We start from the raw sequence: 15,936 nt of genomic DNA, 5'->3' as shown, positions 1-15,936 counted from the left end.
GACCGGCGGCCCTGAGCGCGCGGGCGCAGGGTCCTTGCCTGCCCAGCCCCGCGGCCCGGCTGCCCGCTCCCGGCCCATCAGCTCGTCTGGCCGCTCCCTCTGCTCCGCCCCGGGGCCTGGGCCACGGCCCCGTCCTGTCCCTGTCCTGTCCTGCACTGTCCACGTCGTCTGTGGGCCCAGCTGTCCTCTGCACCTGCCTCTCCCTGTGCGCCATGCGGCCCTGGTCTCTGTGTGTGTCACTGTCTGGGCTGTGATGTCCCGGCCTGCGTCTTTCTCCGTGTGTCTCTGCCACTGTCCCCCCCACCCCCGTGTGTTCCCGTGTCCGTGCCTGGTGGCCATGTGTGTCTCCATGTCTTCCTGCGCTCTGCCTGTTGTGTCCATGGGAGCCCCTCAACTCCATTCCTCCTCCCTGCCTCTCGGTGTGTGCCCGTTCCTGTGTGTGTGTGTGTGTGTGTGTGTGTGTGTGTGCGTGCGCACACACTACTAGGAAATGACCCCAGAGCCTATGCACCGAGCTCCACCCCTGACCCTTTTTATTCTGTGAGACTGGATCTCGCGAAGTCACTAAGTTCCCCAGGCTGGGCTTGAATTTGCAGCCCTCCTGCCTCAGCCTCCCAGAGTGTGCCGCCACAGCAGCCTGACGTGCTGTGTCCGCGCGTTCAGCGTGTGTCTGTGTGTGCTGTCCTCCCCCCTCACAGCGGGCTCGGGCCTGTCCGGCGGCGGATGTGTGAGGGATGATTCAGTGGTGACAGGAAGCTGCCGCCTTGCCTGCGGCCCTCCGGAGGTAGCGGCCTGGCGGCGCTCACACAGGTGCCCGGGATGGGGCGGCCGCAGTGAGGAGCCCGACCGAGGTAAGCCTTCCTCGGCACCAGGGGCCGCGGGCCGGGTCCTGGCTGTGCCCTGCCCCCGCACGACCCCCGGCACCGCCGGCCCTGCCCTCGGCCTGCGGCGCTCAGGGCAGCTGTTCCCGGCTCCAGCCGCTTTCCGACCTCACCGTCCCCACGCAGCTGCCCGGCCCTGGAAGCCGCGGGGTGGCCCAGAGCCTGGGAGGGGCAGCCTCAGTGTCCCATGCATAGCTTAGGACTCTGCCGTCCCCGCCATGGGCTGTGGGACGCGGGAGGCCACGGTCCCACCAGCTGTCGGCCGGGGTCCGAGGCAAGCAACACTGGCAGCCCGGGGCTCCTTGTGACCGGCTGCCTGTGCCACGGACGGGGCTGCCCCGGCCCCTGCACCGCCCTGTCCCTCCCGCGACCGACCGGGGCGCCGATCCCCGTCGCAGGGGCCTCTGCCAGTCCCCTGAAGCCGGCCTTGGTTGGGACCACAGGCCCCAGGCCGCGTCCCGCTGGGCCCGAGTCCCAGCCCGGCCTGGGTGGTCCCAGAACCCCAGCTAGGCCCGCGATTTCCCCAGCGGTTCCCAAGAGCTGTGCTCATAAGAAAACTGCCCACTTCCCTTTGAGCTATTTTGGCCGCAGAGCGGAGGCTGTGCCGCCCTCCCGGCCCCCCGGCCCTTGGGGCCTCTCCCAGGCACAGCCTCGGCTGCCCCACCTCCCGCCACCTGCGAGAGTGCGACTGAGAGCAAGACCGAGACGGCACAGAATCTGTTCAGCCCAGCGGTAGACACCAGGGCTTGTTAGTCTCTTTTTAAAAATATTCCATGATCGCCAAGGCCTGGTGATGCACATCCGTAATCACAGTTCATCAGGAGGCTGAGGCAGGAGGATCCCAAATTCTAAGCCACTTTGGACCATTGAGTGAGGTGCTATCTCCAAAAAATGGAAATGATGTCAGTTATGGTGGCATAGGCCTATAAGCCTAGCACTTGGGAAGCTGAGGCAGGAGGAGCCAGCCTGGGCAATCTAGCCAGTTCAAGACCAGCCTGAAATATCTAGCAAGGCCCTGTCTCAAAACCTAAACCGAAGAAAAACAGAGAAGAAAAGAAAAGGGCTGGGGATAGGGCTCAGTGAAGTGCTCTATATATAGCATTTTCAAATTTAACTTTGAAAAGGAGCCTGGGCTGGCTGTGGTGGTGCATGCCTGTAATCCTAGCACTCAAGAGGCTGAGGCAGGAGGATTGCTGAGAGTTCAATAGTTGAAAACCAAGCTGGCTATATATTGAGACCCTGCCTTGAAAGAGAGAGAGAGAAAGAGAGAGAGAGAGAGAGAGAGAGAGAGAGAGAGAGAAGAAAGAAAGAGAAAGAAAGAAAGGAAGAAAGAAAGAAAGAAAGAAAGAAAGAAAAAGAGGAAGAGGGATAAGGGGAGGGGGAAGGGGAGGGAGGGAGGGGACGAAGCGTGGCATCTAGTATCCACCTGCCCTGAAAAGCCAGGTGTGGTGGCGCACACCTCTAATCCCAGAACTAAGGGGAGGCTGAGGCAGGAGGATCATTGCTAGTTCGAGACCAGCCTAGGCTACAAAGTGAGCTCAAGGCCAGCCTGAACTGCATAGGGAGACCCTGCCTCAAAAAAAAAAAGACATCTGCCCTGGCTTTGAACCCTGCCCTGTGCCTCGGTGGCTGTGTGACCCTGTGACACAGGACACACCTCTCTGAGCCTCCCATTGCTGGGCTCAGAGGCATCTCTCAAGAGATGCTGTCCGTGGGGAAGAGGCCGCTGAAGGAGTTGCGATGACCCGTGGGTCACACCTGCTCTGCAGGCCACAGCCTCTCATGGGGTTCTGGCTCCTCGGTCCCCACGGGGGTCAGAAGTGCAAGGCCTGGCCCTTGTGTGTCAGGGCAGCAGGTGCCTCTCAGCCTGGTCACCTTGGTGTTTCCCACAGGCCCCGGGCCTCATTCCGCCTCCTCTGCCACACGGCCTCAGGGACACAATGGTGACAGGAGTCTCCCTGGTCACCACCAGCCCTGGCCCGACCTCCACCTGTGTGCGTCATACAGGTGACAGCCCAAGCAAGGGCTGAGTGACACTGCCCCCGCGTGACAGGTGGGAGGACGTGGGGCAGGCGGGACAGCCTCCTGCCAGTCCGGGGAGGACCGCTCTCCCTGAGAAGCAGCCTGCAGGGGCTGCAGGGCCAACAACCCAACTCCTGCGCCCTGAACGCCACACCGAGGGACCGCCTTGTCCCTTGCTCCGGGGTCTCCGCGGCCGTGGGGAGGCTGGGGCCGGCCCACCCTCCGTGTCTGTGTGCTCGTCTTTTCTGGAGCAGAAAGAATTCACCAGACTAACCAAAGACAGAGATGCCGGGTGTCCGGACGGGGAGGGCTCCGCCCACGCGGCAGCCTGGGACCCGTCCCAGCGGCCTGAAGACAGCCTCGGCTCCAGCCCATTTGTGTATTTACTTGGCATCACGGGGCTGACCCCCGGGCTTTGGCACTGAGCCACCCCCAGCCCTTTTTCTTTTTTCTTTTTTTTTTTTTTTTTTCTGTACTGGGGATCAAACTCACGACCTTGCGCTTGCCAGGCAGGTGCTTATGCCACTGAGCTATATCCCCTGCCCTCCCCAGCCCTTTTTCATTGTTTATTTTGAGACAAGGTAGTGCTACGGCACTGAGTTGCCCAGGCTGGGCTCAGCGTTTCAGTCTTCCTGCCTCAGTCTCCCAGAGCGCTAGGGTTACAGACTAGATCCCTTCTTATTTTATTTTTAAAACGTTTATTTTACTAGCACACATTTGCAGTGTGCAGTGACTGCAGTCAGCACGGGAGTCGGCGCATGCGTGCAGCGCATAACTCCCTGGATTCTTCTTACTTCCGTTTCCCCGCAGTCCACCCCTCCTTCCAACCCTGGGTCCTCTTCCCATTTGTAAAAGATCTATCTTCCTGTTTCCTATTATCTACCCTTTATTTCGCTCTTTTTTTTAAGAGGAGGGAAGGTCCATTTGGGTTCACATTTAGAGTCCAAGGGCAGCACAGCAGGGACCCGTGTCAGGGCAGCGGGAAGCAGAGAGTCACTGGGGCCCTGGCCGAGGACCGCCGACTTCCTGCTCAGGGTGCCGTGAGGGAGCAAAACACAGACGAGAGATCTGTTTGCCTTACGAGGGGCCCGGGATGGGCAGAGCCGAAGAAGGACTAAGACACGAGGCACGGTGTCCTGGCTTTATTAAGTGCACAGCTGGATTGGAGGGTGCTGGTGGCTGCAGGAAGCGGTGGGGGTGAACTGCTGACGCGGGTAAGGCTCAAGAATTGAGGAACATGCCTTCTTGCGAAAAGCAGCCTGGAATAGATCACGGTTAACTAGTAACCTATTTATCTGCTAACTCCAGCTACTGAGCTGGGAGAGAAATTTGGATGTGAGTTACAAAGTCCTCAGCTGTGGTGCTTATCATTCATTTCTTTCGTTCTTTGTTTGTTTCTTTCTTTTTTCTTTATTTTATTTTTGAGACAGACTCTCACTATGTAGCCCAGGCTGGCCTCGAACTCACAGCAATCCTCCTGCCTCAGCCTCCTGAGTGCTAGGATTACAGGTGCGTGCCACTGTGCCCAGCAGTGGTGCTTCTCTTGCTCTGAGGCACCAGGATTTTGTAGACCATTTGCTGGTCTCAGCCCCCGCCTTTGGCCTGAGGATTAATTCCGTCCCCACACCAGCCACGGGCCTCACCACAAGTCACATAGATCTAGGACAGAGTCTCGATTTACCTTATGCTAATTTATTAATGTCATTCACTGCCTGCTCTGCACCACATCAAGCTGGTCCCCCATTACTTTGCTCTTTAATTTATTTATACTTTGGGTTTCTCATATCAGAGAAACCATGCAATATTTAAGCCTGTGTGTCTAACTTATTTCAGTTAGCATTATGGTCCCAAGGTGCCATCCATTTTCCTACAAATGACTCAAGTTTATCCTTCTTTATGGCAGACTAATATTCCACTGTGTGTAAATACCACATTTTCTTTATCCATTCCTCTGTTGATGGACATAGAGGCTGCTTCCAAGATTTAGCTGTTATGAGTTGTGCTGCTATAAACATGGGTGTGCAGAGTCCACTGTAATATGACGTATGTAACTCTTTCAGGAAGATTCCCAAAGGGGAATAGCTGTCAAATGCAATTTCTGTTTTTTAGTTGTTGTTATTTTTTAACAGTAGGAAAGTTTTATTAAAGGCAGGAAAAGAAACAGGCTCTGCAGAGCAAGCTTGGGCCTAGTAAAAGTAGGAAAAGAAGTACTCCCTACAGTGTGAGAGTGGCCACCATGCAAGAGGGAACACAGTGGCCCTGCGTTCTGCGGAATCTCCTCACTGATCTCCACAGAGGTTGTACCAGGCTACGTTCCCACCAACAGTGGAAAAGGGTGCCTTTTCCCCACAGCCCCGCCAGCATGTGTTACTACATAATTTCTTGAAGATAGCCATTCTTTCTAGAGTGAGGTGGAATCTCAGTGCTGTTTCAATTTGCATTTCTCTAATGGCCAAAGATGTTGAACATTTCATTTATTTATTGGCCATTTGTATTTCTTTTGGTTTTGTTTGTTTTATTGGGTTTGTTTGTTTGTTTTGAGACAGGGTCTTGCTATGCAGTTCAGGCTGGCCTTGAACTCACTACGGAGCCTAGGCTGGCCTGGAACTCGCAGCGATCTTCCTGCCTCAGCCTCCTGAGTGCTGGGGTCACAGGTGTGCGCCACCATTGCCAGCTTGTACTTCTTCATGTCAGAAGTGTCTGTTCATTTCAGTTGCCCACTTTTTGATTGGGTCTTTTCTTTTGGGGGTCTTATTTTTTTTAAGTTCTTTATATATTCTAGATGTTAGTCCTTAGAGGAGTATCTGGAAACATCTTTTCCCCATTTTTCAGGCTGTCCCTTCACTCTTTTGGTGGTTTCCTTTTCTGCGCAGAAGTCTTTCTGTTTGTTTGTTTTTGTTTTTTTTCCAGTACTGGGAATTGAACTTGCGCTTGCCAGGCTGGCACTGTGCCACTGAGCTAAATCCCCAGCCCGTGTGCAGCAGTCTTTGAATCAGTTTTGTTGTTTTTTGAGACAGGGTCTCACTATACAGTTCAGGCTGGCCTTGAGCTCACTTTGTAGCCCAGGCTGGTCCCGAACTCACAATGATCCTCCTGCCTCAGCCTCCCAAGTGCTGGGATTACAGGCGTGCGCCACCATGCCCAGCCCAGTCTTTTAATCAGATGTGACCCCATTTGTTGCTTCTTGATGTTATTTCTTGTGCGTTGGGATTCTGTTCAGAAAGTCCCTGGTGTGCCTGTGTTTTCAAGAGTTTTGCCTATTTTGTCTTCCAGCAGATTAAATATTTGTTTTAACATTTAGATCCTTTACCCATTTTAAGGTTAGTTCAGGACAAGCTGAGAGATATGGGGTCTAGACTCAGTCTTCTGCCTGTGCAAAGCCAGTTTTCCCAGCACCATTTTTTAAAGAGGCTGTCTTTCCTCACTGTACGTTTTTGCCCACTTTGTCAAAGATCTAGTGGCCAAAGATGCGTGGAGCTGTTTCTGCCTCCTCTCTTGGGTCCCACTGATCCACGCGTCTGCTTTTGTGCCAGTACCATGCTGTTCGAATTGAGGTAGCTTTGTGATATAGCTTGAAGTCTGAGGCTGTGATACCCCTGCCTTGCCCTTGTTACCCAGGATTGCTTTTGCTACTCTGGGTCTCTTCTGGTTCCCTATGAGTTTTAGGATTGTTTCTCCAGTTCTGTGAGGAGTGCTGTTGGTATTTTCATTGGGATTGCATTAAATCCGCCCTGGGTGGTGGGGCAGGAGCTCAGGGCCCGAGAGGAGCCTGGTGGCGAGGGAGTGGCAGTTGCAGGGTGGATAAGTCACCGTCTCCTCTGACTCACTCGGTCTGGAAGGATCCCGGGGCTTCTGTGGCACACGTGGATTCTGTGTCACCTTTGCCACCGTGGCTCTGGAAGCTCAGAGAGCTTGGGAGAGCTACTGGGGCCACACAGCTAGGAAGGGGACAGCCCGAGGCCACGCAGGCGGGAGCCCAGGCAGGTGCGCAGTGTGGGTTCCTCTTCCCCCCGGGGGCTTCTGAGCCTGTCCTTCCCCTGCTGGAGGTGGGGCGAGCCTCATCTGGCAGGGCAGAACTGGGGTGCACGGTGGCCCCACAGGGCTCGCCAGGGACTGAGTCTATTTTTCCCTCTTCCTCCACCTCTTCTCTTTTTCCATACTGGGGACTGAACCCAGGCCCTTTGCACTGAGCTGCATCCCCAGCCCTTTTTATTTTTTTTTTATTTTGAGACAAGGTCTTGCCAAGCTGCCCTGGCTGAGCTGGAATTTGCCACCTTCCTGCCTCAGCCTCCTAGGATACTGGAACTACAGCAGTGTGCAAACATGCACAGCTAGGGCGGGGCTGAGTCTCTTTAGAGTTGCCACGATTCTTTCTGGAGGTGCTCCGGGGGTTGAACTTCTTCCCAAAGCTGTGCCACTCGCCATCAAGTAGCCCCATGTCACGCACACCTATAATCCCAGCACTTGGGAGGCTGAGGCAGGAGGATCATTGTGAGTTTGAGACCAGCCTGGGCCACAAAGTGAGCTCAAGGCCAGCCTGAACTGCGTACTGAGACCCTGTCTCAAAATAAATAAATAAATAAATAAATAAATAAATAAATAGTAGCCCCGTGTCATGCAGGCTTGTCATCCTAGCTCCTGGCCCTACCAGCCACCACCAGCAGTCCCCTGGCTAAGGCATGCTTTTGTGCCTCAGCTCTCAGAGCCACCTCCTCCGGGAAGCCTTCCCTGACCCCCTCCTCCCCACTTGCACAGCAGGCAGAACCTGGGCTTGCAGGTGCTGAAAAAGGAAACCCATTCCCAGGTGTCTGGGAGGCAGGGAGGAGCCCAAGTGTGACATGGCGGGTGGGGCCAGGGTTGGGGTCATGGGCTGGGGCCATCTGTTTTGTTCTGTTTGAGACATTCTCCCCAAGTTGCCCAGGCTGCCCTTGCACTCGTGATCCTCCTGCCTCAGCCTCCCAGAGCTGGGATTGCAGGCAGTTAATGGGCTCACACCCAATGCAGTGTTGCAGGTGGGGGCACGAGGACATGGGCGCCGAAACTGAGCTGCTGTGGCCAGGGGCAGCGCTGCTGCTGCTGCTGGGGGCTGTGGCCGGGCTGTGTGTACGCTGCTCCCGCCCAGGTAAGGGGGCCCTCAGAACGGGGGAGCAGGCCCCGCTCAGGGTGTGGTGTCCCAGGATCCTGGGTGGTGGCCCCTGAGCTGAGCCAGGGAACACTGGGTCCCGTTCCCTGGGGGACTTCGGTTGCACTGGGTCTAGTGTGGTCTCTGAGCTGGGCATGGTGGCGCACACCTATAACCCCAGTGCTCCGGGAGGCTGAGTCAGGATGGTTGCAAATTTGAACCCAGCCTGGGCAATTTTGCAAGACCCTGTCTCAAAATAAAAAAGAAGAGGGCTGGGTATTTGACTCAGTGCAAAGACCCTGGGCTCCATCCCCAGTACTGGGGGGAAAAGTGTGGTGTTTGGGGCCTGGGGATTGCTTCTGCCTCGGGGGCGGGGGCGGGGGAGCGGGGCCGCCTGTGTGACCCCCTCTCTGATGTCTCCTCTCCTGCCGAAAGGGGAGCAGTCCGGTCTGAGGCCTGCAGGGACCTCGGAGCTCAGTCCCCACCTGGCTCAGGGCCGCTTGCTCATCCGGCCTGTTCTCCACAGGGGCGAAGAGGACGGAGAAAATCTACGAGCAGAAGAACCTGTGAGTTGCCTCGGCTCGGGTCCTGGGGTCTCCGAGTGCCCGGGGCACGGGGTCCCTCAGCTTTTCAGCCACACCCGCCCACGGGTGGCTCTGTGGCTCCCAGCGTGACGGTGACAGCGCCTCCGCAGCCCTTCAGGGTCCCCACCCTGGTGCCAGACGGGGAGCCCCGCCCTCCTGGAAGGAGGGGTGGAGCCGGACAGAGCATGCGCAGTGTCCTGGGCTCCTGGAACCCGCGGCGCAGGCGGGGGCGTCCCCGGGTGAGCGGACCGAGGGAAGGCAAAGGCCCGAAGCGGAACTGGGGCGCGGCTGGAGCCCAGGGACAAGTCTGGGGCCAGGGCGCCGTCACAGATCGCCGAGTGCGCACACGCGGGTGCTGTCACACACTTGCCCGCGCGCACACCGTGCACACGCACGCAGCCTGTCTCATTTCCTTTCGCAACTGAAAAACCACAGCGAGATTTGAAAATAGAATCTCTGCGCCCTGGGGCGGGCAGGAGCCCTCCGGGGTTTTTTGGCCCCCTTGTCCCAGAGTTCCTTCCTCCCGATGGACCCCAGAGCGTACAGGCGAGGGCCAGAAGCCACACGTCCTCGTGTTGGGGTGGCGAGGGGGACTTGGGCTTTTCTCTTCCCCTGGACACCTTCCCCTCCCCCTGGGTGTGGCCGAAACTGGGCACAGGCTCCCCGGGAAGGGACCGCTGTGTGCACCTGCCCTGCTCCAGAACCGTCCCCAGCAGGAAGTCACATCTGACACTCCTGGGGACTTAGGGCGTCCCTCCTGAATCAGCTCACCCCGACCCTCAGGGACCTGCTCGAGTCAAGGGGAGGAGCCCTGTGACCTGCTTGAACAAGTGGCTAAATGGCTCCCCCAAATATGGAAGGGGGCTTGCGTTGTTCATGGTCCAAGATGGCGGCTGGAGCACCACCCCTTGTCTCTGCATTCCAAGCAGTAGCAAGAAGAGATACGGACAAAAAGGGTTTACTGCAGTGGGCTGTGCCCCATGAGGAGACTTCTTGGAAACACCAACAAGCTTGGTTGCTGCTCTCTGAGGGGAGCCCATCCACATGGTTTCCCTTAGGTGTGAAGAAGGCTGGAAAACAGTCTTTGAGATGGGCGAATGGCCGCTGAAATACTGTAAAAATCAGGCTTCTACCCAGGCGTAACTCCGAAACTCAGGAGGCTGAGGCAGGAAGCTCACAGAAAAAAAAATAACTGGCTCTAAAAAGAAAATAACAACAAAGTGGGCTTCCGCCAAGAAAGAAGGGCAGTCAGAGCCAGCGCTGGGACCCTGCTTCCCGAGCGGGCCCTCGCAGGCTGAGCCCCCTGGGGACAGTGACACAGCCTGGGGCGCAGGCGGCAGGCTCCTGGTTGCTTCTGGCTGAGTCATTTTCCCCAAGTCACCAGCGGGCCCGAGCAGCCGCCTCCCCCTGCGCACAGGGCGCTTGGGGCCACCTCTGCAGCCCAGTCCTCCTGCCCCTCCCGGGGAACCCGAGGCCCACGGGACGGGAGGGCGCTGGGGGCAGCCAGGCCACAGCCCAGGGCCATGTAAAGGGTGTCAGCCCGTGTGGCGCAGGGGTGGGGGGGACCCTGGGTCTGAGGCCCAAAGGGTGACACCCTGTGCTCAGTGTCCCTGCCTCTCCTGGGCGCCTGGGCTGTCCCAGCCCGCTCAGCACGGCCTCCTGTGTTTCCAGGCGCGGGAGTCAGCAGAGCTTCTCAGTGGCTGCTCGGACCTATTCCTGTGAGTCCCTGGGCTCCAGGGACTGGGCTGGGGCCGGGTTCACATCGGGAGCCAGGTGCGGTGGTGTCCTCCCAGCACTCTGGGAGGCTGAGGCAAGAGGATCGCAACCTTGAGCCCAGTCCGGGCAACTTAATAACTCCGTGAGATGCTGCCTCCAAATTCTAAAAAAATTTAAAATCCCGCGACTGTAGCTCAGTGTGGGTTCAATCCCCAGGACCACAAAACACAAATGAGAAAGATCCTTCCTGGCCCCATGGCCACGCCTGGTGTGTGTGTGTGACGGGGGTTGGCCTGGGTCCACCCATACCTCCTCCTTTTGCAGCGGTCGGGCAGGCATGGCTCGGACCCCAGATGGACACGGCCCCCGACGCAGCCCCCACAGGGTAGGACCAGACCCCATCAGGCCCTGAGTGAGGGGGGCCACAGCCTGGGGTCCCCACGGGGCCAAGACCCAACCCCTCCCTGGATCCCAAAGCCCCAGTGGCCTTCGGAGCCATCCCACGCCCCTGTCCCCGCCCACAGGAAGGACAAGCTGCTGCGGTTCTCCACCCTGCTGGAGGGTGAGTGCACGCCACTGGGGGCCGGCCGGGGCTGTGGGCGGCCTGGGGGGAGGCAGAGGGGACCACGCCTGGCCTTTCTTCCAGAATCTGCATCCTCCAGGTACCAGAACTTCAGCAAAGGTAAGAGGGCTGCCGGGGGCGGCGGGGCTGCTGCCCACCTCGGGCCTAACTGTCCCTGCCTCCCCCAGGGAGCAGACCCGAATCTGACGCCTACATGTGAGTAGCCGCCCTGGCCCACCCCGCTTGGCTCTGCCTCGGCTTCCCCGTCTGTCATCTCTGGGCAGCACTGCTTTCCCTCAGGGTGGGGCTCCGCACGCCGCAGATGTGGCTCTGCGGGACAGGAAGGGACGTGCTTAGGGAGACTGCTCCTGCTCGGCCCCGTCACCGGGAGTCAGGCGCCTTTGTGTCCCCTTCTCACAAATGGGCACACTTGTCCGAGGCCACCTAGTAAGGTGACTGGACCGGGCTGCCCGCCTGCAGCCCCAGGTGGCTTGGAGAAGCCGGAGGGAGGGATGGGGCCGTGGCAGAGCACCCCCTGCGAGTGACAGAGCTGCCCCAGCCTTGATGTCCCCTCACGGTCCCTGCCCGACGCCAACCCACCAGCCTATCACGTGTCTGCTTCCTTGGCCAGAGACCCCATCGCCGTGGACTATTACAACTGGGGGTGCTCCCGGAAGCCCCCGGAAGGTGAGACGGGGGGCAGGAAGGGGCGCTCGGTGGGCAGGCAGGGTCCTCGAGGCCCTGGTCATCCGGGCTGGGCTGCATGCTGGATCTTTGCTTCCCAAAGAGAGGATCAGATAAGCCTGGCACGTGGTGTGCAACTGTAATCTCAGCACTCAGGAGGCTGAAGCAAGAGGATCCCAGGTCCAAGCCTAGCCTGGGCGTCTCGGTGCCTCGTGAGACCCTGTCTCAGAATAAAAAATAAAAAAGGGCTGGGGATGTAGCTCAGTGTGAAGGCCCTGGGTTCAACCATCAGTGCCACAGAAGGAAAAGAGTAAGGGAAACCGGAAAAGCAAAGCTGGCGCAGGAGAAAGCCAGAGGTGCTGGGTGGGGCAGGCCAGGTCCCCTGCGAAGGGCCGGGGGCTGTGGGGCGGGAGAGCCAGGCCGTGCAGGCCAGTCCTGGCAGCCCGCGCCGGCCTCTCTCCGCAGATGAGGACGACACCAACTCCTACGAGAACGTGCTCATCTGCCAGCCTCGGGTCAGGCACACAGAGTTGGGTGAGTTCCATCCCGCAGGCTGGGCTGGGAGGAGGCGTGGCCTCCGCGGGGGCACCTGGGCTTCCGCACTGCGCTCCTGTGGCCCAAGCCTCCCCTGCTTTAGGATGAGGGCTCTGGTGTCTCTGGGCAAAGTGTCGCCCAGCCAGTGTCCCGGGACGCAGCCTGGGAGAACGCACGCTGCCCAGGGCCAGACGCCTGAGGACTTGTGGCCCTGAGGGCTGGCCAGTGGCCACTGTCCTGGAGACTGTCTGTGTCCCGCAGGCGGGGAGGACTCCGAGGACTATCAGAACTCCGCATCCATCCACCAGTGGCACGAGTCCACGCGAGCCTGGGGTAGGCGGCTGGGGGCCGGGCAAGGGTAGAGGTGGGCTCCGCTGAGTCTGGCAGACCCCGCAGTGCGGCCTCCAGTGTCCCGGAGGCTGTGGGTGTCTCGGGCTCCGCCAGGACTCCCCTTGGCAGCACGGCAGCCTTCTGAGCCAGCCGCACCATCTCAGCTCCATGAGCAGTGCCACCTGGCAAACCCGAGAGACAGACAGACAGGCAGACCGGGGAGTCCCCGCGGCGTGATGTCTCCGAGGGCCGCCATGGAGTCCGGGCTCTGAGCTGGGGCGGGCTGGGGAGCAGCGGCGAGGGGAGGGTGGACCGCCCCTCCCACCTGCCCTCTGGTCTGCAGAACCAGCCCCCAGAGCACCCGGGAGCCCAGTCGAGGACGATGGGGAGCCGGACTACGTGAACGGGGATGTGGCAGCCAGGGAAGCCTAGGGGACAGTGGAACTGAGGTACAGCACCCTCCGGCCGCCTCGGGCCGAGGCCCTGGGGACCTACGGGGAGCACAGAAGCCCACGGGTGCTGGGGGGACGCCACGCCCTCAGGAGGGAGATGCCCCTGCAGCCACTGTCATCCGCTGCCAGCAGGCCGGCCTGTCCTGCTCCACCTCTTGTAGGGCTGGGCACCCACAGTGGCAGGCGTGGCCAGGTGACAGGTCTGAGGCTGCTGGGGTATCAGGCAGAGAAATCTGACCCGAGGGGTCCGTGTGACCTCAGACTGGAGGCTCAGCCCTAAACCTGTTTCCTCACTGACCAAACGGAGCTGGGGTCACCGGCTCTGAGCAGGCCACTGCGTAGCCAGAGGAGCTCTGTCCACCGCGCCAGAACCTGGGCGGGTGGGACCCGGGGGCAGGACGGTGTAGGGACAACGGTGGCTGACACACACAGAGGAGCCTCCTGGGCTGGGGCTGGATGCACACAGCTCTGTCCCTCGCCCTCCCACCCCAGAGACACAGAGCAGCAGGCCACAGCTGGAGTGGAGGGAGGAGGACAGGAGGCCTGCAGCGGGAGCCCAGCCCAGGCCCGCAGCGTGGGAAGCAGCGTCACCAGCAGGGAGCCCTGCAGGCCACCGTGCAGTCCCTATCAGGGACACCGGGCAGGCTGGGGTGGAGCTACCTGGGCTGAACCTTCACCCCGACACTGGGGCAGGGGAGGCGTGGGGACCCCCGAATGCAGGCGAGGGGCCGAGCTAGCGGGGACAGCAGCAGAGGGTGAGGGCGCTCGGTCCGTGTGAGGTGGGCGGGAAGGTTCTCGGGGACTTGGTGCTCCTGAGCGGTGGCCTGAGAGAACCCACGCCCAGGGCAGGGCAGAGGCAGTGGGACGCAGACCGCGCTGAAGGTGGGCAGCTGCAGCAGCGTGCCGGGGACGGAGGTGGCTGCCAGCGGCTGGGACCTGCAGGGCCCAGGGAGCAGGTGTGCCGGGGGCGGCTAAGGCCCAGTTCGGGATATAGGTTCGGGTCACCCAACCACACCACGGACCAGGCAGCTAGAGGTCCGAGCTGGGGTCAGGGTCAGGCAGGCTGTCCCTGCACGGGTGGGGACAGTTGCCAAGGGAGGGAGGGGTGAGGACCCAGCACAGAGCCCGGACCCTGCGAGGGCAGGTGGGGCTGAAGCAGCAGGTAGCGACCCTCCCTGGAGGGTGACAGCCACCAGTGAGGGTGTGGCCGGCCACAGAGGGTCAGAGCCCTTGGGGCAGTCGCTGGCCAGCAGTTTTGGTGACGTGGGGGGGGGGTTGCACAGACTGGTAAGGATCAGGCACAGGGTGCACACCTCTAATCCCAGGGCTCTGGGGGGCTGAGGCAGGAGGGTCACAGACTGTGGGGTCTGAGCCCAGCCTGGCTGACTTACCAAGACCCTGTCTCAAAAAATAAGAAGGGCTGGGCATGTCGCTCAGCGTGAAGGGCCTGGGCTCAACCCCCACTAGCAAAAAAAGAAAAAGTTTCACTTTAGCGGGAAGTGGTGAGCGAGCAACAGCCGGGGTCGCGGAGGCTGGGAGGGCGCTGACAGCTGCCACCCTCAGGAGGGGTGGGTCGGGCCCGGCTGCGCCCGGGGCGCAGTGAGAACAGCACTGCCCACCGTGCCAGGGCGCAGCGGCCCGGTCCTGGGTCCCCTCGACCCGGCGGGAGGCAGAGCTGGGCTGGGGCCCGCGTCGACAGTCCTTTCTGGCGGGGCAGCGAGGCCTGAACACAGGGCAGTGAGGGCCAGCAGTGCTCCACGGTCACCCGAGCTGTGGCCAAGGTCCAACTCAGTGAGGGGCTGCAACAGGAGGGACAAGGCAGGGGTGGGGACGAGCCTGCCCCGCAGGGGCCAGCTGAGCCCTGACTCCCAGCCGAGCCGCCGCGTCCCGAAGGGGAGCAGGGCCACGGGAAGCCTTGCCTTGTGACAAACCCTCTTCGTCTGCATTGAAGGAGCCAACGCCAGGCCCCAGGGAACCACCGGACTCGTGGACAGCTCTGCTGCACCCAGCGCGCTCACCTCTTCGGCCCTGCGGGGTTACTCCCGGAAGAGGCCTGGCGCTGGGACCACCTGGCTGACCGTGGGACAGCCTGGCAGACACTCAGACGTGGCATCGCCACAGCTGCACCCTCTGCCCCGGCCTGGGCTTCCCTGGGGCAGGACAGGTGCCTGTGTCACCTGGCCTCCGCCATGACAGGACACCCAGGATTCAGGGCAAGCTGCATCTCCCAACCTGTCCTGTAAAATGCTGTCCAACACGGATCTCCTGTCTGTCTTTGCTTTGACGCTGGCTTTGGGGCAGTTGTTATGCTCCTTACGCTGTGCAGGTGACCCGCCCAGGCAGGGCCCTGTGCAACACTTGGCCCAGGGCGGGCTGCAGCGCACGGCTCGGCGGCTCTCCCTGCCCCGCGTGGGGGCCTCTCCTGGGTTCGGGCGGAGAAATGAAGCCACAGCCATCGTGACATCCCTTTGATGCAAATGTCACTTGCTGGGGACAAAACTGCGTCACAGCTGGGAGCCCTGGTGCTCGGCACAGTGGCTGAGAGCCCCTGGGCTAGGCTGAGGTGACTCACAGGCAGGGCAGCGCCTGAGGGGCCTCAGAGGTCAGAAAGAGCTGGGGAGACGCCGCCTCCCCCACGAAGGTGCCTCATACAGCAGGCCAGCCGAGGAGCCGTGACCGTCATATCTGCCGCCCCTGTTCAGATGCCACCCTCCAAGGGACCATCCAGTGTCCCATTAAACAGAAAGGACCCTGAGGCCCAGAGAAGGCTGCGCACAGGTTGATTTCTAGTACTGGGGACTGAACCCAAGGCCTCTGCGCTGGGCTGCAACCCCAGCCCACTATGGTTTCGTGTATTTTCAGACAGAATCTTACTACGCAGCCCAAGTGGCCTGAATTCATAGTGATCCTCCTGTCTCAGCCTCCTAGTGCTGGGATTATAGGCATGCCCCACCGCACCTAGCCCATTATGTCTGTTTTATTTTGAAACAGGGTCTCACTAAGTCATTAAATTGCCCAGAGTGGGCTTGAAGTTATGATCCTCCTGCCT

At 60.1% G+C, this 15,936-nt stretch overlaps 2 protein-coding genes across 4 annotated transcripts; one reads left to right on the top strand and one right to left on the bottom strand.

Moving 5' to 3' along the window:
• On the bottom strand, positions 1–403 carry LOC106149892 (the record flags this gene model as incomplete). Its single annotated transcript, XM_013520620.1, is given in 1 exon segment — positions 1–403. A coding segment is annotated over 1 exon segment (381 nt), but the record flags the coding sequence as incomplete, so codon positions are not given.
• A 336-nt stretch (positions 404–739) lies between these two features.
• Positions 740–15,161, top strand: Lat2 (linker for activation of T cells family, member 2). Of its 3 annotated transcripts, none has more exons than XM_013520622.1 (13): positions 740–851; positions 7,908–8,025; positions 8,552–8,591; positions 10,281–10,327; positions 10,650–10,710; positions 10,850–10,887; positions 10,972–11,007; positions 11,076–11,103; positions 11,519–11,574; positions 12,037–12,105; positions 12,367–12,438; positions 12,779–12,884; positions 14,839–15,148. In XM_013520622.1, the coding sequence occupies exons 2-12, from the start codon at positions 7,932–7,934 to the stop codon at positions 12,865–12,867; spliced, it is 630 nt and encodes a 209-aa protein (XP_013376076.1). In that variant the 5' UTR covers positions 740–851; positions 7,908–7,931; the 3' UTR covers positions 12,868–12,884; positions 14,839–15,148. The 3 variants fall into 3 exon arrangements, with proteins under 3 accessions (XP_013376076.1, XP_013376077.1, XP_013376078.1); XM_013520623.1 differs by lacking the exon at positions 740–851 and adding an exon at positions 3,619–4,117 and having other exon boundaries at positions 14,839–15,161; XM_013520624.1 differs by lacking the exon at positions 740–851 and adding an exon at positions 6,605–6,887 and having other exon boundaries at positions 14,839–15,161.
• Positions 15,162–15,936: the final 775 nt, after the last annotated feature.

The sequence above is a fragment of the Chinchilla lanigera genome, unplaced genomic scaffold (genome assembly GCF_000276665.1).
Source record: "Chinchilla lanigera isolate Chin_1 unplaced genomic scaffold, ChiLan1.0 scaffold00055, whole genome shotgun sequence".
Taxonomy (NCBI): Eukaryota; Metazoa; Chordata; class Mammalia; order Rodentia; family Chinchillidae; genus Chinchilla; species Chinchilla lanigera.
This window is presented reverse-complemented; position numbering and strand designations above follow the sequence as displayed.

Coding starts and splice junctions, on each gene's coding strand:
- Lat2 (XM_013520623.1), top strand. CDS start 7,932: ATGGGCGCCGAAACTGAGCTGCTGTGGCCAGGGGCAGCGCTGCTGCTG. Junction 10,711..10,849: donor CCCGACGCAGCCCCCACAGG/GTAGGACCAGAC, acceptor CCCCGCCCACAG/GAAGGACAAGCTGCTGCGGT. Junction 11,008..11,075: donor GTACCAGAACTTCAGCAAAG/GTAAGAGGGCTG, acceptor TGCCTCCCCCAG/GGAGCAGACCCGAATCTGAC.